At 37.1% G+C, this 27,241-nt stretch overlaps 3 protein-coding genes across 4 annotated transcripts in view; 1 reads left to right on the top strand and 2 right to left on the bottom strand.

Annotated features, from left to right (window-relative positions):
- LOC110836581 (uncharacterized) overlaps positions 1-17,889 on the top strand; it is a 60,348-nt gene extending 42,459 nt beyond the window's left edge. The window contains exon 3 of one of the 2 annotated variants that reach the window (XM_022077916.2): positions 15,715-17,889. In XM_022077916.2, coding sequence (XP_021933608.1) covers positions 15,715-16,398 — 684 coding nt within the window. In that variant the 3' untranslated portion in view covers positions 16,399-17,889. Of the gene's footprint in view, positions 1-15,711 lie in introns of both variants that reach the window. The other variant, XM_022077913.2, reaches the window with a different exon arrangement.
- LOC147872343 (uncharacterized) overlaps positions 1-27,241 on the bottom strand; it is a 271,681-nt gene that overhangs the window by 112,745 nt on the left and 131,695 nt on the right. The window lies entirely within an intron of this gene.
- Positions 19,221-21,998, bottom strand: MED31 (mediator complex subunit 31). The gene is made up of 4 exons (XM_022077936.2): positions 21,766-21,998; positions 21,173-21,262; positions 20,983-21,079; positions 19,221-20,749 (listed from the first exon to the last, which is right to left on the bottom strand). The coding sequence occupies exons 1-4, from the start codon at positions 21,776-21,778 to the stop codon at positions 20,530-20,532; spliced, it is 420 nt and encodes a 139-aa protein (XP_021933628.1). The 5' UTR covers positions 21,779-21,998; the 3' UTR covers positions 19,221-20,529.

Below are 27,241 nucleotides of genomic sequence, written 5' to 3'. Positions count from 1 at the left end.
AATTCTTTATTATTAGTGTGCTGTATCAACAACCAGAAGGCCAATTACGCACAGATGAGCACACGAACACAGTAATAAATATAGAAAGGTAACAACAAACAGAATATAGAAATACATTAGTAAAGAGGACGCTAAACTGCAAAATAATACAGAACTTCTAAGTGTAAAATATATTTAAAAGTTAAGTCTGCATCTCAAGGATGTATGAATGTGATCCATGGCTTCATATATCCAGTAGCTGAAAGTAGAATGTGGTAAAATTACATGCGGGGATTTTGGAGATGTCGAAGCAAGAGGCATGCAAAGTGGAACTGGAGGGGTTTCAACAGTAGCAACGGTCTCGCATTTCATCTCTCTGTAGGCAAGTCAGCGGCATGATAAACGCTATTAAATTACGAAACAAAACATTTCGCATAGAATAAAATAAATACACTATTGGTCCACAAAGAAGTTGCCGGAAAAACTTATGAAGCCTCATCTCTTTTGAATGTTTTGATCTACACATAAAAATGGCTGGTGACATGAATGAATAGTTAAACAACCTGATGATATTTTGCATTTCCTAAAGTCTGAAGTTCCTAAAAATTTAGGATGTAACCTTAAGGTTTTCCGTAATTATGTTCCAGTAGTTCTGTGTAACTATAATACACAAGGACAAAAATTCAGACCACGGCGTTGATAATAAATACGTTTGTTCAGTTCTAGATCAAGAAAGATACAATCATGCAAATAAACATATTCTTATATTTTGCCCTTTTACTATTTTAACTGTTTGGAAGTGGGCCCAATTCCTTGCGGTGTAAGGGGATCTTTAGACTTCTTAAATTATCCTAGATCCGTCTGCTAAAATGTGTGTGTGTGCCATCCGTAGTGCAAAAAATGAGTGCCTTCTTCTAGAAGTCTTGTAGGTAAACCTGATCATCAGTCAACTTTCCCTACAATAAGCCTGTTCTGTTACGGGTCTCGTGTGAACAGCCTTCTGCCAGGCACTGAATAAATACGGTGAATGTAACACCACATATACAGTGACAAACACATGGATATTGATCCAATGGCTCAGTGGAGAACTAATTAACTGTTCGTTCATTACACATACAGCATTACTCAGAAAACTGTCAACATCTCACCCACTCCGAGTCATCTGAATGGAAAATATCACAGGACGCCTGTAAAATACGGACCAATATCAATGCTTGGAGCAGTTACTTGAGAGTTTATGGGGAATGGTGCAAGTGTATAACAGCTAAGATTTCAGGTTCTCATTGATGTGACGATATCAGTTGTCGATTGTGGTCTCCTTTTTTGTGACGCCTCCAGATTCTACCCTGAAGATGGAGGTGATACGTTCCTACGACAGTTAATGACCACGTAAAACTCTCCATGATGTTACTACCCAGACGATAAAAATCGACAAGTTTCGTTGCTACGATTCAAGCAAAGGACATCAGGAAGGCGAGATATTTTTATAAGCGTATGCTGGTATATTTAGCTCGGATTTTGTTTTTATTTTTCTAGAAAACTTCCAAGCAGATTCCTTGACAGTTATTTAGTTTACTCAAGGTTGTCTAATTTTCCACCTATCCGTGATCTCAGCTGGTCATAACAACCATTATTCTTCGTTACTGTTTAATCCCTGCAGATGGCACAACGATCACACTTAATCAAAGCTTCTCTTGCTTGATGTAACTAGTTATTCATTTCTAATTAATTCCTGTTCATTATAAAACAAATAAGTCTTATATTACATTCCTTTATTATTAATTATACTCATATATGTATGACTTATCTCAGAACACGGTATCTTCTGTTATTGTTAATTTTGTTGTTAATTTTATTTTAACGAATTGTGACTGAACGAATAACATCCAGTGAAAGTTTTCCGTTTGTAAAACGAGAAGTTATGCAAGGTTCGAAAAACCACCACACGTGGTAAAAGCAGAACTCAATGGTGAGACTGGAGTTTCAGTTGGAAGCAGTAACTCCACAGCCGTCAGCCAGCATTCCTCCCGGGGAGGCATTTGTTAACGAGGCGTCTGGATTCTTTCGGCTTCAAGTCGAACTCCTGCTGTTTCGTGCGGTTAAGCGGTAACTGGGATGAATTCACCTCGTCGCGGATAATTGAATTCTTGCAGAAACTATGTGGCAACGGCGACCAAGTTTGTGTTGTGAAGCTGGCAGTATATTGTTTCCTGTTTCTTGATTACAGAATGGAGCTGGGTTTACAGTCAAATGTAAACGTATCTGATGAACGGAGAATCCACTCAGGCATAAAGCTGAAAATTTTTCCATCGTTTTTCATGTTTAGATTATAAGTTAGTTTTAGAATATAAATGTTCTGACTGCGCGGTCGAGTCCTGCCCGACGTAAGGACATGGTAACACATGAACTAATTTATCCACTCTTCGTAGAAGCAGCACAAGGCAAGATTAGACCAACATTGAAGAGCTAATTTCATATAGAATATTTTAACAACATACTAATATTTTCCACATAAAAAGGGCTCGCGATCTCTAACCTATAACAAGGTACCGATTGAAGTTACAGCGTTGTAAGATCCCGAGTCTGACGAACTTCATAAAAATTACCAAGTTCAGTTAAACGGCCAGAAATTCGTACTGGTTTGTAGAGAAAGTAATTAGTGTTTTCTTTTAAGTACCTCACCGACAGTCTTTGCTACGGTAACTGTCTCGACAAACAAGACATTCCCGTATCCTTGGGCCAAATTTCCTTGTCTAAGTACTCAGGGGAATACACGCCACACGGAGTTGAATTACCATTCTCGTGCCACAGCCAATTCCTGGTTTTGGTTTATTTAACGATGCACTCAGTAGCTTAGACTATATAGCTTCCGTACCTCATTTGTTGTTTGTACTCTCACAAACGCACTCTAACCTTTCCAATAGCCACGAGATTTTAAAACTTTAAATTATTGGCTGTAATCAATTCTCGCCTTCTTATTCGACTTTGCCTTTTCCGCCATAGTGTACAACACAGGAAAATATATAAAAGTGCATGCTTTAAATCTTATATAAAACATGCCAAACGTTTATGGCACAAATTCCTCTCCAAACCCGAAATTATAATTACTGAAATTATGTACTGCAAGCCTGTCATTGCATGCTGAGCCATATGATTCCAATACATGCACCCAAACTCTGCTAGAGGTCAATTTTAATATCATCCTCCCACTTATGCCCACGTCTGCAGGGCAACTAAAGCAGCACATATCTAAATCTACTGAACAGGTAAGATTCGTGGAGAGTTTCTCTTTATTTTGACTTTGATTTCATGTCTCTATCATGCTTTGTTCCAAAACCATGACTGTTTGTTACCCCACCATTATTTTACGGACACACTGTATAATACCACATGGGAGTTCTATATTCTTATATAATGCTTTTCGTGTAAGAAACTATTCTCTCCTGACTTCACCATGGATTTGAAAGCCGGTAACAGAGTGATGTGGTACAGAGAAACTTCATTTCATCAAGGCATATCCTGAAAGGCTTCAGGCAAAATATTTCCATAAATTTCAGAATACATTTACTCCAACTCAAATTTCAAGCTCGAGAGACCTAAAGGAGAAACCGATCGGTAAATACCTCAGGGCTGTGGCGACCGATCTTCTCCTTTCATATGCTTCATCCTCCCTTGTTACCGCGCTAACGCACACATAGGCCTATGGCGTGTTTGCAAAGGCTGTACATATGCTGCAGGTTTATTTTAACAGTAACGTACCTACGTAATTACAATCCTGCAATCCTTGCGTACAAAGAGACGTCTTTTTAAGTAGTACATAATTAACTCCACGGGTGTATTTCTTAGGAATCCGGAAAATCGCTCATTAGGTCAAATCCATTATGGAACATGACGGTTCATTATCGTGTACACGAGAGCTATCTACTGTACCTTATCCAGAATCACTTAAATCCAGTTCACACTACCAAACCAACTTCTTAGGATCTATGCTTACATTACCCTTCCACCTACCCTACGTCTCCGAAGCGATGCCATCTCTTCAGGCTTTAAGATAAGAATTTTGTACAGACTACATGCCTTGTGTCTTCATGAATATGAAATCTTGCTTTCCGAATCGTTAATTACTTCCTTCTATTTCATAAACCTGACTTATTCAGGTTCTAATCTTGGCCAGGATACAGACTAACCTGGTTGGTGTTTTTCATGAACTTTCTCAGCACCTCCAAACCAGAGCAGGGATTGCAGTTTGAAGAAAGCCACAATTATAGCAACAACACCTTTGACTCTAAGTCAATTCTTCCGTTGATACAGCGTCATAAAATGACTCAGTAAACTATCAGAAGTGAACCAACTAGCTTATGCACATATATCTTACAATACTCTTTCATTGGCCTGGTATATTTATATGGACTACTGACATTAAAACTGTATGTTTTATCACGTTAAAATATCTACAGTATATTATTATAAAATACCGTTTAATATTACTTTAGTTTCGCCATTTTTAGCACCTATCCGTTCTACTATAATTTCCCTTACAAACACACGTAACTGTAATACAAGCTACTTGGTTAACTTCTGATAGTCAATTGCATGGCATAAGACTGACTCAGAAAAATTTTCAAACGGTAAGCAGTTTTTCAAAATTTCTACTCATTCAACCACATGTCTGTTATTCTAGCTCTCTACCATCACCTACCACTGCATAGTACTTATTTTTGAAACTACATTAATTTATGGAAAATCAGCAAAACGTATGTCAATATTTCGCAAAGAAATTGTAAAAGAAAATGTTTCATAGCAAGACCACGACCGCGTCAGGATATAGCCTAATTCACGAGACTTTCTGCGAATGCACTTCACTTCTACACCGAATCAACTTCATCCAGTTGCATTATTTAACTTCACGTTAACGTAGCTTTATATCTAACAGAACAGCTGTAGAAAATCTGTTACTCTGAGAAATGTGTGTGAGGCTCGTGAAGAGAATATAAATAAAGCTTTAAGATAAAGTAGTTGAACGCCCGCAGAACGGTAGTGCTTTTCAAACACTACATGAATCTAGTGAAACAAGAAGGTTTATGGTTAAATAGCTGCAATGAATATTATTACCGTCATATTTATTTTATCTTCCACATGTCTACATAAACATGTATAACTGACATTAAAATGCTTGATGAGCAATGCAAAAGCTGTTTAAAGACAAACAAAATTCGTCAATTCAGTAGGGCGAGCCTACAGCTTCAATTTAATAGAAACCTTAACTGCAAAAATATCCAATGTAACAGTCCCATTACACACGCCCCATTAACTGACAAAATTGTGAGCATTCTGTTGTACACAAAGAGCTATTGTTAAATGGTTCAGCTCGCACATATTTACAGGGATGTGGTTAGACAGTGTCAACCCCACAGTTTTCCACATGTGTCTCTATTAACCCTCGAGTCTCGTTGGCTCAGCTCCAATGTGAAATTTATAGGATTATTTAATGGCGTTGTTTAAACTACACACGATAAAACAAATGCCGTCAGAATATGTCGATGTTGGTCTTCTGGGTTGTAACTCCGTATAGACTTATGGGTAGATACAAAAGTTTCGGAGGGGTATACCACCTCCTTCTTCAGGATCGATCGCATTATTCTTATTGGTTTATATACACTGATAACACCCTGAACATGGAAGGGGTATATTCCTCCGAAGCGTATATACCTTTCAGTCTACATGGCGACGAAACTCAGAAGACCAGTGGTTCGAGATTTCGGCAGCTCAGAGGAACAGCTTCGCGAATTTATTACATGAGCACGAAGCTTAAACTGCAAGCATAGCCAGTCTCTTCTTCTGTAACTTTATTCCTGTATTTTGTACAGGAAAGGAAGAAATGGAAACCAAACACAAATGACTAGGCGAGTTCTGAAACCACTATCCCTACTCTTACTTTCCAAACTTCCTCTGCCATATTCAACCGCTGGATGCGGCGCCTGTGGCTAGTGGCGCCTAGCGAGGCGGGCAAAGCGCGTCACAGACAGAACTGCTCCAGCCACCCTTAACCTCTTTACAACATGCATGTAGTAATTAAATACCGCGTGTAGGGTCCAGCAAATGGCTGAATTATTCTCACCCTATTTAAACGTCTGACATACCTTCAGCCACACAGTTTAGGTAGATAAAATGTATGAGAATGAGGTAGTCATGACATGCAGCTATTATGATGGGGTCGATAAACGTTCATCGAAATTACATCAACGGAAGAGATCCCTCACTAGAGAAAGACGTAAATGGGTAGTTAATACAGGAATGTGCCTTAAAACTGCAGCGTGAGGGCGTAGACTGGGTTATCGTGACTCAAGATTAGGGTCGGGTTATTTGCAAGTATGGCAGTGAACCGTTGCATAAAAGATCAGACATCAAATGTCTATTGCCTTTAACACTTCAGGCCCGAAGTCGAGTTAACACTAGGTTTGTTCTCAGAATATCAAAGTAGAAACTGACAGAAGTTCAGAAGTGCTTACTGCGTCCATCATCAGGGAAATCTCAAAGTCGTTCAGCTTTATGTATCAGGAAGGAACAATTGTTCCTCTATTTTCTATTCGTGTCAATTTGTCTATCGTCGTATTCCTAACTCCCCCACCAACCAAAAAGGTGGGAAGCCAACAATTCCAAGGCAGCCGACTGGCCGGATGAGTTATCATTAATGTTCCGGTATTAACTTTACATTTAATTTCCCTCTCATGTGCCTCACATTTACCTAGCCGAGAGTCTCCGTCGACATTCTACTCACGAACCACCAAGAACTTCAAGACTTTCCCTCTAATTAAATTCCGATCACAGTTTTAAAGAACTGTTAATGCACGAACGTGATTATGAATTCTCGGAAGAACATCCACAAAGGCTCCGCGGTCTTCAGTCCCGATGTCCACATATGAATATAAGCTGTTCATGAAAATGAGGTAATTCTTCTAAATTTGTCTGTCTTATTAACTTAAATTTTATTGCATATCCTAGTACGAGATAAAAAATTGGAATAGGTTTGAGATGAATAACGTAAACCTTGTGGAAGCAGAGAAAGACTGGGATTGTCTCGCTGATAATTACGATATATATAGTGCAAAAATTATTTGCGTCGAACGATTAATATTATTGACTGATGTCGACACATTGCCAGTTCTGTTATTTAATACAGTTTCGAATGCGAAATCATTATGAATATTAATCTTGGAAGGATTCGGCAATATTTTCCTACGAAAGTAAAAACACCATCACATATCTCATCAGAATAGCCGGTTTTCCAACAAATTTATATCGGATACTTAGAAATAAATCATAAGCATTACAGCTGAACCTTCTGTTATAAATTCTCATCTTCATTGTTCATTTAATAAATCATACTGCATGTAATGTCTTTTTGTCGGGGAATTCTTCCAGAAATCAAAATACGAAATGTTAGAAGAATGCCCTCCAACAACAGGATTATAAACTACTGGTGAACTAAGGTTCGTGGCTATGAAATTTTTAATTTCGCGATAAAAAGAACACAGCCACCGCCCCTGGGAAAACTTCCAAGATCTTGTTGAAAATAACCCAAGTTTCCCTATCATTCTACGAGCTGGTGTTTGATGTTAATCGGCAAGACGATTCTGCAATTACGACTTGAAATGTGCTGAGATGAAATTTATTAAATCAGATGGTTCAGGGGATAATAGATCACATGCAGATTATATGAAAAGCAAATTGCTCAAATTTTAGTTCTTTCTTCGTTATATTCAGACTAGATTCACGTACTCTCATGTTAAATCAGCTTCTTCGCCGGTAAGTTAAGTTGATCGATTACATATCCGGTGTCGAGGTAGAGAAGGCCCCTTTTACGTTGTACTTACGCACAGAGATGTTCTCAATAAGATACTTGTAATAAGCTCTTGAAATGAGTACAGTAAGGGAAGATTATGTCTGTCTCTCTAGAACTACATAATTTGTAATTATCGTAGAACTGTTAAGGTAATTAAATCAAGTTGAAGGGGTAACCGACTGGAAGCGATCATTTGAAAGGGTGAAATAAGGCGAGAACATATAATTGAAATTGCCTTTGTGACAAAGATTTATATAGTTTAAATTTCAACGAACTGGACCAGTTTGGGGTTGAGCAGTGTGACTGTCTGCTCTGTTAATGGTGTCGATGTTACGAGTCCTTACACCAATGTGAGTAAATATGTGAGTCTATGGTTCAACGAATGACATAATCAACGAGAATGAATGTGAGTTAGTTACTGAATGTATAAATCAGTTAGTAAATGACGAGCGAATAAATGTGAGTTTATGACTGAGCGTCATTGTTTCTTACCAATCCTCTGTCAAGTTAAAAGATATGATTCAGCCGTACCTCAAAGTACTTTTAAGGGCATGGACGGGGCAGCAACTTCCATTTATCATACAGACCTCTGAGAGTCTATAAAAATATCTATGATAATAATTTATGACTTCACGAAAAAGCTATATATTACATAATGTTTTGGGATCCAAGAAAATCCCTTGGACGTTTATGTGTAAACAACAAAGTTTACACGCTCAGAATGTATAGCAGTTTCCGCCGTGGCACACGGATTTATTGACAAGTTTGCTGGCCTGTCTGCCTAACGCATACAATCACTTGTTACTGAATTGCCTGTTCAAACAGACAACAGGAAGGAACAATCAACACAAACAATTAATTTTAATTTGCATAGCAGCACATTCTAGGACTCAAATAAATCGCTTGTTTTACAAAAAGAACTTGCCCTCATTTTGAGACTCTGCAGATTAAATTAAACGGATGTAATCGATCAAAAAATAACACATATACAACAGAGAAAACATACAAAAATTTGGTTGCAAAACCTAATAGGAAGTGCTCACGCTATTGTTTCGATGACAAAGTAAAACATTGTTTTAGAGAAAAATGCCCCGTGACAGTCTAATCGCCCTGACGATGGAGGCAGCAAGGACATTTGCAACGTCGGTAATCTTTTACCAGATTACACAGCGCAATAACCCAGAAGACAGCCATATTTACTGTTGGTTCTAGTCAGGAGATATTTTCTCGTTAATTTCGCAAGTATACCTACTCATATTTGAGGGCTACTGATCGCAAACGCGTCTGTAAATGACTGATCTAATAACAAAATGACAAACAACTGAAAGCAAAGTGACAACATTTACTACCTACTCGGGTGGCATTAGAATGAAATTTTAACGTCGTAATGTAGTCCTATGTGTATTCTGCGATGAAATGCTAAGGTCACATCTATTTCTTTTTACGTGGATAAGAGTTAACGGACCGTACAATCTGACCTTTCAACAGAACGACCCCTCTAACTTTTAGTTACGGTAATCAAATCCAGTGCAACCCTACATTTCACTTTGACTGCCGTGACTTCAGCTGAATTAGAGACTGCCTCACCCCATACATTGCTTCACCGTTAGAATTTAAATGAGAACGGACGCACACTGTCTGAATATCATGGCGTATCAAGAGAATATTCCGTAGAATGTTCCTCAAAAGTCAAAGCTACTTTGATCTTAAGAGGTAACGATTTATTGATTAATTTATTCTAGCCCTATTTAAATAAATCTCTTTTCAGATATCCAAATTGCGTAAATTCGAACGACAAGGGGATCTGAGAAAAATGAACAGTAAATAACATGATACGAAGCGGCTGTAACCTAATTTAAGGCGCTATAACAGAATTTTCCTGCACGAAACAAAACCACGAAAGTCTTTGATCTGAGACGAGATTTGAAACCGGCAGGCCACGAATAGAAAACTGGAATTTTATATCTTACTTTCGCGGCTTCAAGTGATAAATATTACGTGGTTTTCCTCGGACTCTCCATGAAAATACCGAGACAGTATCTTCAAATTAACCACGACTGTTATCTTCCAAATTCCTACCCAAATAAAATTAATGTCCACCTTACTGTAAGCTACCTTACCTATTCAGATGAAATAGAATCAATTAATTTTATTACCAACTGGCTCAAAACATTGTCAATGAGCAATAGAACACCTCCATATCTCCTTCCGTTTCCTCATAATTTATATTACCTTACAAAATTAAATGCACAGACAATGAATGAACTTTGAGATTCGCAAGGTGGAACTAAGTAGGTAGTTCGTTCTCGCGATGAATCTACAGCGACCTTCCAGTCAAGAAATCCCAACGAGACGGGAACTCTAACATGCAAACACCCGTGGTGATGACTCAGCGCGCACTCTCCAATTGTCATCGCATTAGCTGTCGTACTTCTTGTGTCAATATTGGTAAAAAATTCCATTAAATTGGCTGAAAGGAAAAGTCAGTTAGATCTGAGCTAAAAGCTTCATTTTTCAATTATATCAGTTTTCTCTCTCGGAACATAATTCTTTGTCACATATTTTACATTTCATGCTTTCCAGCAATGAAATCATGTTGTTTCTATGTCTCTGTTATAAGTGAGAGCAAATAAAAGAGTCGAACTTATTTAACGATGTCGTATCATATATTGAAGCTTCCGATACAAAATCTTCCCTAAGCAGGTGACAGTTACTGCGCTTTCATAAATTCCTTGCTATAAAAATCTCGAGTTTATCACCATAACAACAAAATTACTTCTATCGACAATTCGCAGGTCAGCTAAATCCTGTTTAAATTCACAACGTTTGAAATTTTATAAGGAGTCATTAATAACACAAATCACTAAAAGTTTAAAACAGTACGTCGCATACGCTGAAGGTAAATCAAAAGTTATTAACCGCTTTCTGGCCTACAGACGTCATCACATAGATCATAAATAAATAAATACTTCATATATATAAAATGAATTCGGAAGATATAATTACAGCAAGCCAGAAGTTAGCTCTGTAACCTTTCCATTGTTTTGAAAACTGCACTTTGCTTGAAAACGCGTATTTGCTTAATAACAAAATATCTGAAGCAATTCCGCTGCAACCATGACGTCACGTCGAGTTTATCCACGAACTTTTGATTCTGTCTGTGAGACAAACAGATTAAACCAGAGCAGTAGAACTGAATGTGGTAAATGAATAAAACTGGTCAATGTAAATCGGAGCAGACTGGCAGAACTGCTCAAACGTAAACTACGAGTTTGGTTTGAGAACAGTGACTACAAACTTGTTTGCCTCGTAATCATGTTTATTGTTACATGAAGAGTACAAGAGACAGAGTGCGAAGAACAACAGCTCACATACAGAACGTACAGAACGAAACAAATAGAAGTGCCTTGGCAAATATTTGGATGTGCTTCCATTAGCAGCAGTGACAATATTCCCGTCTTCAGGAAATACATAATGTGGATGCAAACTGGATTTAGGTGGCCTAGGAGAGACTAATTACGCGACTGTATAACGAAGGTAATGAACAGAACGAAAAACTAACTTCTCCTGGCTGTGATGTTTTACTATCAACAACACTGACGACATGCCTGACTGTCGCATCACCACAATTCAGAAATTCAGAAGTGTCATTTGACATTTTGCACATATTTATCTGACTCAGTGTGTACGATTAGCATATACATCATATGAAAGTAGTACCTACTTATTATTTCTAAATTAATTTTATTAAACGCATTTTAATGCTATATACAAAAGCCATCCATTGAGTCACGCAGTTAAAACCTTCAAATAACTTCTATATATCCCATAACACTCTTTGTTACGAATATATCAACTAAAGACATTCTGCGGTCTAATTAAGGTTTTCATTAATTACTACACTCTGATAATGACACTGTGTATGCACTCTCTGTAGTCTGGGATATCAAATACTCGAATCTACGGACAGAAGAGCCGCCTACCTATTACAGGTTCATTTCGTGTCATTATTATTATTATTTATTATTGACTGCAAATGGGTTTATACCCGGTGGCAGTGTCCTACAATAACATACAAAACAATGAGACATAACAGAACAATGAGATACATCAACACAATGAGACAGAACAAAACAATAAACAAAAGGACACAACAAAAACAATAAGACACAATAAACAATGAGATACATCAACACAGAGACAGAACAAAACAATAAAAAAAGGACACAACAAAAACAATATGACACACAAACAATGAGATACATCAACACAATGAGACAGAACAAAACAATAAACAAAAGGACACAACAAAAACAATTAGACACAATAAACAATGAGATACATCAACACAGAGACAGAACAAAACAATAAAAAAGGACACAACAAAAACAATATGACACACAAACAATGAGATACATCAACACAATGAGACAGAACAAAACAATAAACAAAAGGACACAACAAACAATGAGATACATCAACACAGAGACAGAACAAAACAATAAAAAAAGGACACAACAAAAACAATATGACACACAAACAATGAGATACATCAACACAGAGACAGAACAAAACAATAAAAAAAAGGACACAACAAAAACAACACATCCCACTCAAAATCAACCAACTCATAAATTACAAAACCATCCAACCTCAAGTACTTAACTTAAAAAAAAGAACTTAATACCACCTAGACATAAGACAATAACTGTAATGTATTACAAACGTCATGAACTGATGCACTCACACAACAATACAATGAGACACAACAATACAAGATACCACACTCAAAATAAAACATCTGACACACAATAAAAAACACACATCCACTAATTAATCACAATACTTAGAGTAGAATATAAAGTCCGCTCTCAGTACATGAAAATTTTATCCCAAAAAAAAACTACAGCCCTTCATCACTTGGAGACTAAGACACTTCACTTCCCTTATCACCATTTATTCCCAACTTAATAACCCTTAGCTTGTAACTACTTTTCTGACCCTCTTTCTAAAGGTGCCTAATTTACAGGGGAAAGACTCTAGCACGCCTGGAGGTAATTGGTTCCAGCTTCTTATGGTCCTATTTACAAAGGAATATTTGCCTACATCCGTTCTTTGTTTCCTAGTCCTAATTTTCCGAGTATGATCGTCCCTGCCCAGGTAGCATGGCTTTAATAATCTATCCTCTATCATTTTCCAAGCCCGGCCCCCCGTGTATGCTTTGAAAAGGGCGCACATTCGGGCTATCAATCTACGCTGTGCCAATGTTTCCCAACCAGATTCGTTCGTGAAATTTGCAAATTTAGCCGCTCTCTTCTGCACCCGATTTAGGGCTCTTACCTGTCCTTCCCTGTAAGGGTCCCAACACACAGCTCCATATTCAAGTATCGGTCTCACTAGCGACGTATAAGCTAAACGTTTCGTATTGTTATTTCCCTTTTTTAGTATACGCATTACGAAATGGAGAGCCTTCCATGCTTTAATTAGTGTATAATTCACATGATCTGCCCAGCTCAGATCACTGCGAATAAGTATTCCTAAGTACTTAAAGCTATTTGCCTCTGGAATTAATTGATCCCCAAAAAAGTAACTCAGCTTATCCTTCACCCTAGCTCTATTGAAGCTGACTGCTTTACTTTTACCTGGATTTATCTTCATTTCATTTTCTACCGCCCATTCCCATAATCTATTCATATCTGTCTGTAACTTATCAATGTCACTACTATCCATTATTTTCCTGTATACTATACAATCATCAGCGAAAAGCCGTATATTTGAATCAATGTTTTTCCAAATATCATTAACATAAGCTAGGAATAGCAAGGGACCTAATACGCTCCCTTGCGGCACTCCTGACGTTACCCTGACTTCATGAGATAGCTGTCCGTCCACTCTTACTCTTTGCGAACGTCCTAAGAGAAATTCCTTTACCCATAACACTACCCTCAAGTCCACACCGGTTGCAGCAATTTTTGTAATCAGCCTATCGTGTGGGACTAAATCGAATGCCTTTGAGAAATCTATTATAACCGCATCAGTCCTGATTCCCTCGTCCAATGAATCAGCAACATCTTGACAAACCGTGACTACTTGACTTTCGCATGAGTACCCTGGTCTAAACCCATGTTGACCCTCATATAACCACTCACTCCTTTCCCAGACTTGCCTTAGATACCCTGCTATAACGTGCTCCATTTGCTTGCAAACCACCGAGGTTAAACTGACCGGTCTGTAGTTCCCAACTACCGATCGATCTCCCCCTTTATAAATAGGGACCATGAGTGCAAATAATACTTAAAATGTTACAAATTTTATCGCACTAAACAAATATTAATGTAAGCGATATGCTTATTTTATCCAGAGTGGCATCTGATGGTAAACCTGTAATCGAATATAATACCTTTGAGATGGAAATGCCACGAGTAGACTTATATACAGACAGCACTGCCAAAGTTTTCACTCGTGAATTGCGTTGTGGACTGATTGAAAACCAAAACGTCATTATAGACAGCCGTCATTCGCGTTTGATTGGTTCATTATTGGCTGAACAGAAGGAGTATGAGTGAAGGGCAGAATGGTCTTCCAACCTTCCAATTTATACAATATACTTATTTGAAGACATTTCATTTTATGCAGACCACACAGTACAAATTTGCTAATGCAAGTAATATGTTGAAGATGCATGTCTTCTGGGTTGTAACGCCGTGTAGTTCGGTAGAGGTTTACCAACCTTTCAGATGGAGGCAGCGAGAACCTCTGAAGCGTCGGTTAACTTCTACCAGACTAGACAGCGCAACAATCCAGAAGATAACCAATTTCTGTGACAGTTAAAAGGTTAAAATACAAACATTTTCAAAATGAAAATGATTAGAAAGTTAAGTATTATTGAATAATACAACAACATTTCATCGAAGGAAACTTTATGGTTAACATCACAGCCTTTAGATTATAATATCTGACGTTTAAACATATTTCGTGTTAGGCAGTTGGGAACAGTCATTATTAAAGACCGCCATCCTTCTAGGCACGTTCTTGGGGACAGAATAATTTGTTCTCTATCTTCAACACGTTCCTTTGTTAACACCGTAACACACTTACAGACACGAAAAACAAAAGAAACCCAAAGCTCTGCCACGACGGACAACAAAGGCGTCTCAGAACAACCAAAAGAGCGAAAAGGCAGCGGGAATTAATATTCAGAAGTTGTTAAAATGTATAATCGGATAGAACCACTTCAGGATTAATGTTTGAAATATGGCGAGAGAGATATAACGACATTAAGCATGTAAAATAAGCTACAACCCTTTGCAATATTCGCTGTATTACTGTGTGTCTCCTTTCCGATTCCGGTATCATGTGAACAGAATATCCACCCATGCGCTTCAACTATACATAATCATTCATTTGACAGAACAAATATATAAGTTAATTACAAGTTATTAAAGGAATAAACAAATATGAAGTTAAAAATTAGTCAATAAATATTCCACAATTCTGGCATAAATTTCTACTAGTAAGAGCATTAATTTCAGTTGATAAGTTTTCTTATTATCGTATAGCGTCGGCGTGGTGAAATTAAACATGTTTCAGAGGAATTTGCTTCCTTCTGTTTCGAGAAAGGATTCATTACCTTACGAAACGTCGATTTTCTTTGTAAATGGACACTGTGTAAGCACTAATTATCTCCATATCCTTAAATCTCACAATTTCACTCACCCAGAAGTAGGAAGCCACAAATATGAACTGTAAAGTTAACAGTTATCTTCGTTCTCTGTCATTGAATCTAACTTTGTGCCAAATATTTGTTTACAAATAATTATTAAAATTTCCGTTCATCTTTCAGAGTAAAAAATAAACTTGTCACTGACGTGACTGTTCTTTGCCAATAGCAGTTCGTGTGGAACGACTTCTCGGAGGAGTACCTTCCGACGGACCAGAAGCATACGTATTACCCTTCCGTGATCATCAACGATCATCTGTATGAGCTCAAGATCTCCGACATCCCCGTGATCCCCTACTTCCCGGTCAACTCCTACTACGAATGGACTGACTATCGCTTCTACGGGCTTCGCAGCGCTACTGCCTACGTCTTGGTGTTCGACCTGTCCAACGCGGACACATTCCAGTACATCCGGACGCTGAGAGACCAAATGTTAGAGAGCCGAGACATGCGAAATGTCCCGCTCCTTGTCGTCGGTAATAAGCAGGACTTGATTGTGTCTTCCTCCGGTACTGGAGGAGCCTCCGGGGGAAATGGTGCCACGGGAGGTTCGGGGGCGTCTGGCTCGGGAGGACCAACAGCGGCAATTGCCGGAAGCAGCAGTGGCGGTGCCAGTGGCAGAGATGTGGATTACAGAGAGAAGAGACGTGATATAGTAAATTTGGTGAAAAAGCATTGGAAATGTACGTATGTGGAGTGTAGTGCTAAATACAACTGGCGAGTAGTCGCTGTCTTCAAGGAGTTGATGAAGGCAGTAGACTGTCTGGAGACTGGGCAGGCTAACAAGGAAGTATGCTCTCCCATAATGGACAATCTGCACGATGCGCTTGACAGGAATAAGTGTAGCATACTTTGAACTTCTCCGAGATCACAGTGTCTTGAAAACTGTCTATGCTGCATTAGAGAATGCACGGACCTGGCAATTTTAAGACCTAAACAGGGTCTCAGATCCAAATTCATCATGATAGTACTCACCAAAGTAATTGTTATTAGCTACAAACCTGATGAATCATGAAAATGTGGAAGGTTACATTCCACAACAAAGGGGATACAATGTATTTCTAATATGTAAATTATTTTATTTAAACATCCTTCAGACAATGAGTAATTCAATTAAAGAAGCTAAATTATCTTCCTGCAGTCTCGCATCCCCACATTGTTTTAATAGACGATTGTGGACTTCTTCTTTGTAATAGCGTCTAGAGTTGTAGATGGTTACCAGGGTTTCGGAGGAACTTTGGTAAAAAGAAACCTACAAGACGACACGGCGTCATAACCAAGACCACAATCTATATCTTCACCGCTGTGAGAACTTCAAACTCCAGATGTTTTCAGTGTTCTTTGACAGAGGACATGGGGCTGTTAACATTCACAATCTCCCTCCCTTCCTTTTATCTATTTTTCTTAGGACACGTCACTATCACCTTTGACTTCCTGTGCAATTTGTTACCGCGAACACTGCAGAGATAACTGCGTTCGTTATCAAATGGTTAATGAAATTACTTTTATTGATGTCAGGAAATATAGGAATAAAAATTAACCTCTGTTTCGTGCAACATGTTAATTTGTTTACAGCTTAGGAATGAAAACAATGGTTGTGTTTGCAATCACAAAAGTTAAAAATAGGATACATATTTGCGGTTATAATTAATTTTCAACTACTGTGTGTAATTTCAAGAAAGCAACAGCGTTTCAACTGAATTTTATTTTACTTTTATCTATCACATTAATGTGGATAATATATCTATGATCAAAAACTGATTAATATGTGAGGTGAGGATCTCCATTTCAATTACAAAATACTTGTGAAGTATCCCCTTCAGCCAGAAAGTATAAAATATACTGTCAAACAAATAACTCAATTACTGTGTATTAAATATATACTATTCAACTAACAATATTATCAAGGTAAGGAGTTAAAATTATGTTATAGTACGTAGTTTACCTTGGCATTAATCCTTAACAATATACAGATTGTTATATCCAGAGGTTTCTAAGTAAACTGCATTACAATGTTGTCGATTCTTAAGACAATCAAATAATGGTGTCTAATTAGAGAGTGTCACTGGATAAACTGAAAACACCCGAGCAATATATCGATAAAAGTTTAGGACTTTGTTGCTTTTATATAACCTATTACAAGTGTACAGTATTCATATCCACAATTAAATAATACATTTATTTGTTATGAATGTGAAATTTTAAGACATGGTCCACAACCATTTCTCTTCAGTTCCCGTGTGGCTTGGTTGGAAAGCAATAACATGCAATGTTTCATTTGTAACGTTACCATGCTATTATTTGAATGTATGTACAATAACTGCAATAAATAAAGTATGGATCGGCAGTTCTTTCTATTTTATATACAGTGACGTTATTATCACCTACTATAAACGTAACCATCATTAATCCGAGACCAACCAAATTGTCAGGTAAAAGATGTTCATAACTTAGCACCGAGTGTAGGATAATGTGTTGCTTGGTCAGGGCAATCACACACCTTATGGGATGGAGACTGGTAAGTATGGAGGACAAACGACAGAAGAAAACCCCGCAATGTAAAATCCAACATTATATAACAAATTAAATTTCTTCTGTAATGAACTTTAGTGTCCCATAAAAGGAAGGAAGCTGATCTTCTGACTCAAGGACGACTTGGTTTATCGAATGTTAAAACCAATAGTAAAGCAAGACAGTTATTTCGCAGCAAAGAAGAGGATTAAAATAGAAGGCGTATCAAGGGCACGACGAAACAAAGATTCTCATTTCTTAAGAGATCTGAATATTTTATTGTGTCGTCGCTCAAATTACATTTAAATATTTCAATCAGTTCTCGAATTCAAAGAAAAATGTGTCAAAATGTCCCTAAGATACAAACATAGTTCAGGTTAAAAATACTTTTTAATAATATTGTTCTCTCATGGTACATTAGCACGTGTGAAATTAGTAGCTGAGGCTTGTATAATAAAACTACGAGCAATACAGTGACCCCCACGAAATACTGCACTTTTATGACCATACTGTTGAGCCACCTGCATGGTAAAATTACGAATTCAGTGGTTCAACATTATTACTTAAGCCTACAGAATTCTTTCAGTACGCCGATATAATTTCGCGATTTGATCTGCCTGCTATAAACAAACTATGTAAATGGTCCTTAAACACATAGCCTGCATGGAGTATACAAACTGGAATAAGTGCTTCAGGAGCACATATAATAGCAGGTTTTGATAATAGAAGTTTTTGATTAAACATTGTTATCAAAAATTTCTTAGTTAAATTTTTAATCTATGAGTGCAAGAACAATAACATCAAACTATGATAACCAATAAGAAACACATAACTTTTTTGATTATTCAGGAGACAGTATGATAATACTGGAGATTAATCTTTGGGAGACATGTCGTGAAGATGGCAGCCAGATGAAACTGCCTTAGAATCATGTCCAGTAGCAAGCTTTGGTATTAGCATCATTTCACAAGAATTATATTTATATATAATCATAATATGAAGCTGAATATAACAAAATTAATTGTGATGACATTAAAATTGTAAAGGCAGAGTTCAGTATTATAGGATATACCTGCAAAGCTGGTAAACAGACAGGAAAAATACAGAAATGTTAAAATAGTCAATGTCTATTTCTATAAAACTACTAAAATGTTGAATTCAAATGAATTAATTCATCAGATCATTTATTACCTTGAATATTACGACATACATTCATCAGTGGACTTACAAATACGAATTCACATACAAACCTAACCTAACAAGTTCATCATTATTACAAATCACATTCACATGAACATAGGTTCACATCCAGTATGACAAATTTTAAATATGGAATATAAACAAGCATGTTTATATAAAGCACTTCACAGTGCAAGGCATGCAGGCTGCAAAATATATGTACCAACAACTCCAAATAAGTAAGATTTGAGGTTTTTACAGCGGTGAGAATGAATCGCCCTGATGATGGAGGTAGTATGATGTCTGAAATGTAAACATCAACCATACTACACAGTGCAACAACCCAGAAATCTTCAACTCCAAATAAACCCACATTATGAAAGAAGTTCATTTACAGCAACGAAATATTTCTGTTTCACCGTTGCTCAGACAAATAAAACAAGTACTTTGTGAATTTTTCCAGCAGCAGGCTGTGGAATTCTTGAAGTAAGGTATCCAGCACTTATCAACTCAGTAGGGCACACATCAGACCTTGGGCAGGATCTTATGTTTGGGCAAGCTCAATACATACATCGCGAACAACCTTGAACCCTTCCTCGATCATACATTTAACGAAAGTCTCATTCACAATTAGCTGATTCATCAATCAATCACTGATTATTTATCAAAAACATAACATGAAAAACAGTAACTTGTTTCCACGAGAATAATTAACATACCATTTGATATATGAACCTAAAAATCCCATTTTCCATTTAGGCTAGATATTAATTTCTAAATTTTGAGGTTAAAATTTAATAACTCACATTTGTGAAACTTAACTGGACATTAATGTAGCCTATAAATAAATTAATAAATCATGATAGTTATGATAAAGAAAGAAATTACCTTGCAATACGAAATATTTTAGAACGTCTTTCAAACACTTAACCTTCCGAAGCCACAGCTCATCTAAACAATATTTATGAATTCAGTCTGTACCTCAAAGAAAACACAAGATTCCATCATTGCAAAATCAACTGGCTGATGTCATTTAAAGAAATGATTGTTGTTTACACTGAAAAACTTATGAAACCCAGAAGCACAAATGTAGTTTTACTTACTGTTAAGGCAGATAGAAAATATGGTTACCCTTTGACTTTGAAGGGCTAAATAGTAATTCAGAGGATAACAGGAAGAATTGCAGACTTCAACAGTCTTCATATTACAAGATAACTTTCCATAAGTCATGCTTGAAAGGAGCAGTGAAAAGACATATTTAATATATTTGGTATTCACAAAGAATAAGCCAACACCGTCATGTCTTCTGTGGCTGGCTCTGACCATTAGTGTTGGCTGCAATTTGATTCGGGACTTGCTCTGCCTGACTCTGTAACAGCCGTGTCCTCCTCCTTGTGTAATGCTGCCATAACAAGATCTGCTGGTCATCTATGAACTTAGTACACTGTGCACTTACAACTTCACGTCTGAAATGTTCATACTGCAGCAAATCCAAGAAGTACAGACACATTGGATACCTGATAAAGTAATAATACTCATATTACATCGCTGTGTAATTACTTTAAACCTTTATTAAACTACAACATATAAACATTATTTTATTAATACATACTGAGCAATATATAACAACATGCAAACAAATAAACATTTAACAGTAATGGCTATGAGATGTAATCAGAGGGCACATGGTTAAATTCCATTTGAGGCACTAGCAAATAAAATGCCACCACACACACCACTATATACCTACTTCAAGTAACGTGCATATTCTGGTTCCTTCCAGTACAATAAATACTTCAGATAATTTATGAAAACTTGGTCCTTGAAATAACCTCGTTGTGCTAGAACTGAAATTACAAAATTAAATGTTAACATTTCATTAACAGAGCAGTGTTAGGAAACAATATATTTATCCAGACATTGTAAGAAAACAGGATTACAATTGAGATAGTTTGGATTGGCCAAACACTGAACAAATTCCAGTTCAACCTGAAACCGTAATTTCTGCTGATCTTCTGTTTCTGGTCCACCTGAAATATATCAGAAAACATCACTGTACATTCTGAATCAGTTGATACAAGAAAGTAAGTCAATATACATTCCAGTAAGTAATTTACAAGCAAATAGCCAACCCACTTCATAATTATATTAGACGAGGAAAAACTGTCCCAGTGGAAAATACTGAAGATATGTAGTGGATTGAACACAGAGCTCCAAGTATTTATCACGTCCACATTAGACTGAGAAGAATCTGACATCTGGCAGAAGTAGTATGAATTTTAGTAATAATTTGCTTGTATTATTAATCTTTCTGTGCTGTGCAATCTAAACTGACATGCAATTCTAAGCACCCAGTGGTAGAGGTTAGTTGGACACAAACATACTGATACAAACAAACGCAATTAAGAATATATAATGACATAGTTATGATGGGAGTATAAGCCGATTGTTACCCGATGATCAGTGCTCCTTACCAGAGTTCTGTACGGGATTATGAAAGAAATATTCAACATTGTATTTATAAGAGTCTTACCTTTCGCAGCCATCACTTCATGAATATGACAATTTTTTTCTCTTCTGTTTTCTACCAATTCTTCTGACCATTCGTGTTTCCTATTGCCTGCACCATATATCGCGTAACAAACCTCTGACCAGGGCTTCTTAGATGCGAACAATCGTAAATAAAATGTCACCGCTTATATTCCATTTTGGTTTCAGCAGATGCCACCACATTGCAATCGACATACCATCTGGTGACTACTTATGGAACTATTGTTTGTAATGCAGGTACTCTACAGAGGGCTCTGCCGTATGACAGTTGTTGTGCAGAACAAAAATTCGAATGTATTGAATATTCACGTTGTATATTAATTCACCCGCTTTATGAAATAAGTAGTATTAAAAGGGAATGGAGAAGGGATCAAAGGGATAGCTAACAAGGGATAACTTTGCACGGCGCAACAACCCAGAATACAGCAATCTTCAGACTCACCGCTAAGAAAATCTCAAATCTCTCAACTAACCACAAGTCTCTGCTGTAATGCGTTAAATTACTCCACATAAACTTTACCACTGTATACGTTCTTCAGTGTATTGATTTTTATACATCCTTTATCTTCCTTCGCAATAAACAGACATCGAGCGAAACCCCACTTCGGGCGAGACCTCTGTAGCCAACCAGCAGGATTGTTGTTTTTACAACCACTCCAAAATAACTGCAAAGTTGTAGTGAAAATTTTAACTTTCAGATCCTTAGTGCGCAGTTTCTTCTAGTCAGTCTCTCTTATTTAAGAACAATTATCTCAGCATTTCATTTCCAAGAATACTCAACTTCATCGGAAAGACATTTTTAAGAACGATGTCTGGACTTTATAATAATTTTTCATGAAAATTGAATTGATTTGAAGGGTTTTACGAAGACGAAACAGATGCGCTCCAGCATGGTAACTCTGATGTTTGAGCGGACACTGGACACCACCAACAACTGTGAAGAACGTAGATGAACGCTTCGATATTCCGTCAACTCCCTTCTGTCTTGGACCAGGAACATCATGAAAGTGGATTAAGTTTTGTCATGATTTGCTTTATCTTTCTTTAAATCAGTTCAGACGTAGAAATTCAGAGGCGCTGGATAAAAATGATCTTCGATCTCTTAATAACACACTGTCTTCTCTGCGACGAACTTCTCGTCCAAGTTAACTTTGTTATTGTTCTATTCCTACTAACATTTTGTAAGATTTCTCATTTTCCCCATTCGCGCTTCACACTCCGCACACCCAATCCTAATTTATTTGCCTACCCTAAGAATATTAAGCGAAGAGTACAAATTATAAATCTCCTTGTTGTAGAATTTTCTCCATCATCCTCATACTTCTGCATTCGGTCCAAATATTACTTTGATTATTCAATTCTCAGACATACTCAATCAGTATTTTTCGGCACTATAGTAACAGTCTGAATGCGACTGATAAGTGACTATCCTATGATTAGCCTATTGTATAACAAATTTTAGGAAAATGTTCCACTTACATTTAAGGGTGTGTAGTAAAACTCCATGTAATCTAATATTAGTTAATCCAGTTTAATTGTTTACGTCCTTATTAAAGTATCGTAATTTATATTTTTATGTTAAGTTTCAGTGTTTCACAGCGTGTTTGCAGCTTGCATGTCGGATTTTATGTGTCTGTAGGAGAAAAACAGACGATAATTGACACACTTGTAAGCTATAACACATGGTAGATAAACTATTCTCTGGATATGATAATATTAAAAGGTTTGCTTGTGACGTCGTTTCAAACTGATTGTACGGATGTGAGCATGTAATTCAATAAATTTGGATGTTTATAATAAAGGAGGAAAACCAGTCAGATTTTTTTAATATTACACATTCAGAAAAAACGTACATGAGATGTGTTTTCCGTCACTTGAATAGCACTGACTTGAAAAGGCCCTCTTTGTATTTACTCTACAGCTCTGGTAACAAGCAGCAATTATCTACATGCAGACTCTCGTGATGTGAATCGACATAAGAGAAATTCAACTGACAATCAGGTAACTAGCGTTTGTTTGTAGACATACGTACCTATACATGATAGTAATTTGAGCTATATTACAGCACCCATCATGCACTTACACACATTGTATGGTAAATGAATACGTTGAAGCATGAAAGTTTTTAAATTCTAACTTCCCACAACCCACAGCGAATCAATTTCTGTAACACAGGTTTTTGTATATGATTGTGGCATGACACCTACTAAACTAATTAAACCACTTTGAAATTAATTGGAGTACTTAATACGTTTGAAGGTCGCGCAACGATTATTTTGAAATTGTCTCAGAAAACGTGAGCTATACGAAGCCATTTAAAATTATGTAATGCACTTAGAACGAGAAACATATACACTCGCTAGCCTTGATCAAATAAATACTTGTAAAAATGTTTAATTATAAGCATTCTATGCATAAATTAATAAAATGTACTCATAGTGAGTTAAGACACTTCTCCTTTTATCCACGTTTATAAAGGCCTAAGCTGAAACACATGGAGAAAAATTCCAAATTTGATAATAAGAGGGGACAAGCTTCAGATATCAGACCCGAGGCAACACCAGAAATCTCCAAAAATAAATCAGATGACAACAGAGTACATGTTTCCGAGATCAAACCCGAGTTAACATTTAAAGTGTCCGAAAACAAACCAGATTATAACAACCTACAACCTTCTGAGAACAAAACTGGTGTTCTTCCAAAATACTTCGAAAACAAATCGAAAGACAAGAAGCCACAACGAACTTCTGGGTTAAAAATGAGTTAATTTTCAACGTTACAGGAAACAGAGCTGATGACGCAAAGGAGCACGCTTCTCAGATAAAACATGAAGTACCAGCCACTGACTCACGAAAAACAGACACAAACGTAAGTTCTCGTGACCTGCTAAACCTCCTATACATTCCGCCAGTAAAGTAGCGGAGAAAAATGTGTCACAAGGCACATATGCACCAGGGACTACACAAATATCGAGCAATCCTGTGATGTATTCAAACACTTCACAACATCTAACTAAACACTTTGTGAAACCGGAGATTCGTAATTCAACGGACAAAAAAAAATTGGTAAGTGCTCAACTGACTGCAAATCAATCAAAGAATGTTACAGGATAAGAAACGACATCCTTTGCTCAAACTGCCACAAAATCTGTGGAGAAGAATGTCATGAACAGTGATCTTGAAAAACTAGCCACGTCGAAATCCACCACTTCAGAAAGAGGGGCATTCTACATGGCCGTGTTTGAAGCGACAACCACACACGTATCTGAATACACTTCTCCTACGAAAGATCCACGGAGTTATGAAAAAAATACTGTAGTATTTGCGGTGAAACGCGAAAACAAATCATCAAACCAGTCAGAAAAGTACTCCCATGATAGGCCCCTATCTCCCGATAAATTATATTTTTTATTTAAAACTGTGATATTTCATTCCCATTTCTTCATTTAACTGACAGAGTATAGAGCAGAGAAATCAATAAACCACATTCTTACTATACTAAAGTTTTACATGTCAAATTATGTGCCGCTATACTTCACCACTATTATGAGGATTTAATCTGATACCGAGAACCGAGAAGTTTATTTTATGTGTAAAATTGAAATTATATGTATGCATGTTCTTTCATATCCCAAGAAGGGGTAAACCATTCTTTATCAAACATTAAATTCTTGTGTTTTGAAAGCAAGAAAACATTTCTGAAAGGTTAAAACTCCGAAAAGCGTAATGCGTTCGTGTCCTAATAAAAATTGTTTCTGTAGCTCGGAATCAAAAAACGATAGGATGAAAGCGCCGAGATAATGTTTTTTTTACTTTAGCAAGGATATTACAGAAAGAAAAGGCCATAATCCCTAAAATCTGTCCCCCCCCCCCCAGATGATAAGTAAATATGGAGCGGAGTCGGAATGATATTGACAAGGGTAAGCCGAAGGACACAGAAAAGAACTTGTCCCAGTACCACTCTGTCCACCACAAATCCCACAAGGACTGAGTTGATCGCGAATACGGGCCTTCGCGGTGAGTTGCCTGCCACTAACCGCCTGAGCTACAGCCTGACCAAATGTTGTTCTATTACGTATACTCCAATTAGATTTTTGTGAAGTTCGAGGGCAAATGTAAACGTCACGTGACTTTTATATAAGAGTAATAACTATTGATTTATTACAAAACAAGAAAAATTAGTATATCCGTCAATAATAAGCATCACGGAGCGGAACAATAAAACATGTTGTAACGCATCACTGACTAAGAGGGTAGCGATTATCAGTTGTTTCAGTTGTTCATGTAATGGCAACTGAACGACGTGAAATATAGGCATAGTACGAGTACTTATGTTTTATGTCCGACTGTGCTGTTGTACAATATTAAACACATATGAGATGAGCAGAACATACAGCAGGCAAATATGGAACTGTAATATCAAGATGGAAGTTGAGGGCCAAACGAGTCGAATGTTTCGCATTCCTGCTTCATATTCGGGAGGTCCGGAGATCGACTATTCTGACTGAGATTTTTCGTGATTTTCTTCAGTTCCTCCAAGAAATTTCGAAGACAGTACTTTGAATTAGGCCACGACCGCCTCCTTCCACACCAGCTCCAATTCATTACTCACTCTCATTCGACGCTATATAGTCTAAGCTACTGAAAAAACATCGTTAAATAAACTATAGATAAAACAGATACGATGGGAATGTGCTAAGTGGATTTATCTGGCTAGATGTTAGGAACCAGTGACTGGCTCTTGTGATCAAGGCAATGAACCTTTGAGTTCTATAAAACGCGAGTGATATTCTTCCTGGCTGAGCGAATATAACGCACTCATGTCGTGCGGCGAAAGGAGAAAGTTGCCATAAACTAACAAAAGCAGTTGTTCGATGACAGATGTCTGTACGAATTTAAAACATGTGAAGTGACTGTAAATATGTTCGTGGAATTGTGTATTGTCTTTATGATACAGACGAGAAACATTAACTTCATATGAAGACAGAAATCTTCATACTCACCGCTGTGAGAACCTCAAGTCTTACATTAACTTCATATACTGGGTAAGACAAACGTGAGGAATGCCTTCGTTCTGAAGTTGTTCGTGAATTGCACCCCACTCAAAAACCTCTGTTGTCACATTCGGTCCCGTTGTTCTTCACTTATAACAAGAGATGCAGACACACAATGAAACTGGCGTCCACCTGATTTCCTAAGATCATGGCACCATTTGCAGCGTTCGAGGTAGAAACCGTTACGTATAGACAACTGTTTAGAGACTAAACGCATTTCATATTTTAACGCAGTGTCAGTAAGTCTAAAACAGAAAATCACAACATTTCTACCTCGTGAAATATTTCTGTTATTTCAATAATAAATTAATAAATGTAATTTAACCCCCAGGCTTCTATGTGCATTTAAACACGTACCCCCGAGCCTAAGGACATAAGTTAGGAAGGAAGACACAAATCATACTGA

This window comes from Zootermopsis nevadensis, unplaced genomic scaffold, assembly GCF_977971745.1.
Source record: "Zootermopsis nevadensis isolate Lab colony 2312 unplaced genomic scaffold, Znev_1.0 Znev_ptg000028l, whole genome shotgun sequence".
In the NCBI taxonomy this organism is placed as follows: domain Eukaryota; kingdom Metazoa; phylum Arthropoda; class Insecta; order Blattodea; family Termopsidae; genus Zootermopsis; species Zootermopsis nevadensis.
This window is presented reverse-complemented; position numbering and strand designations above follow the sequence as displayed.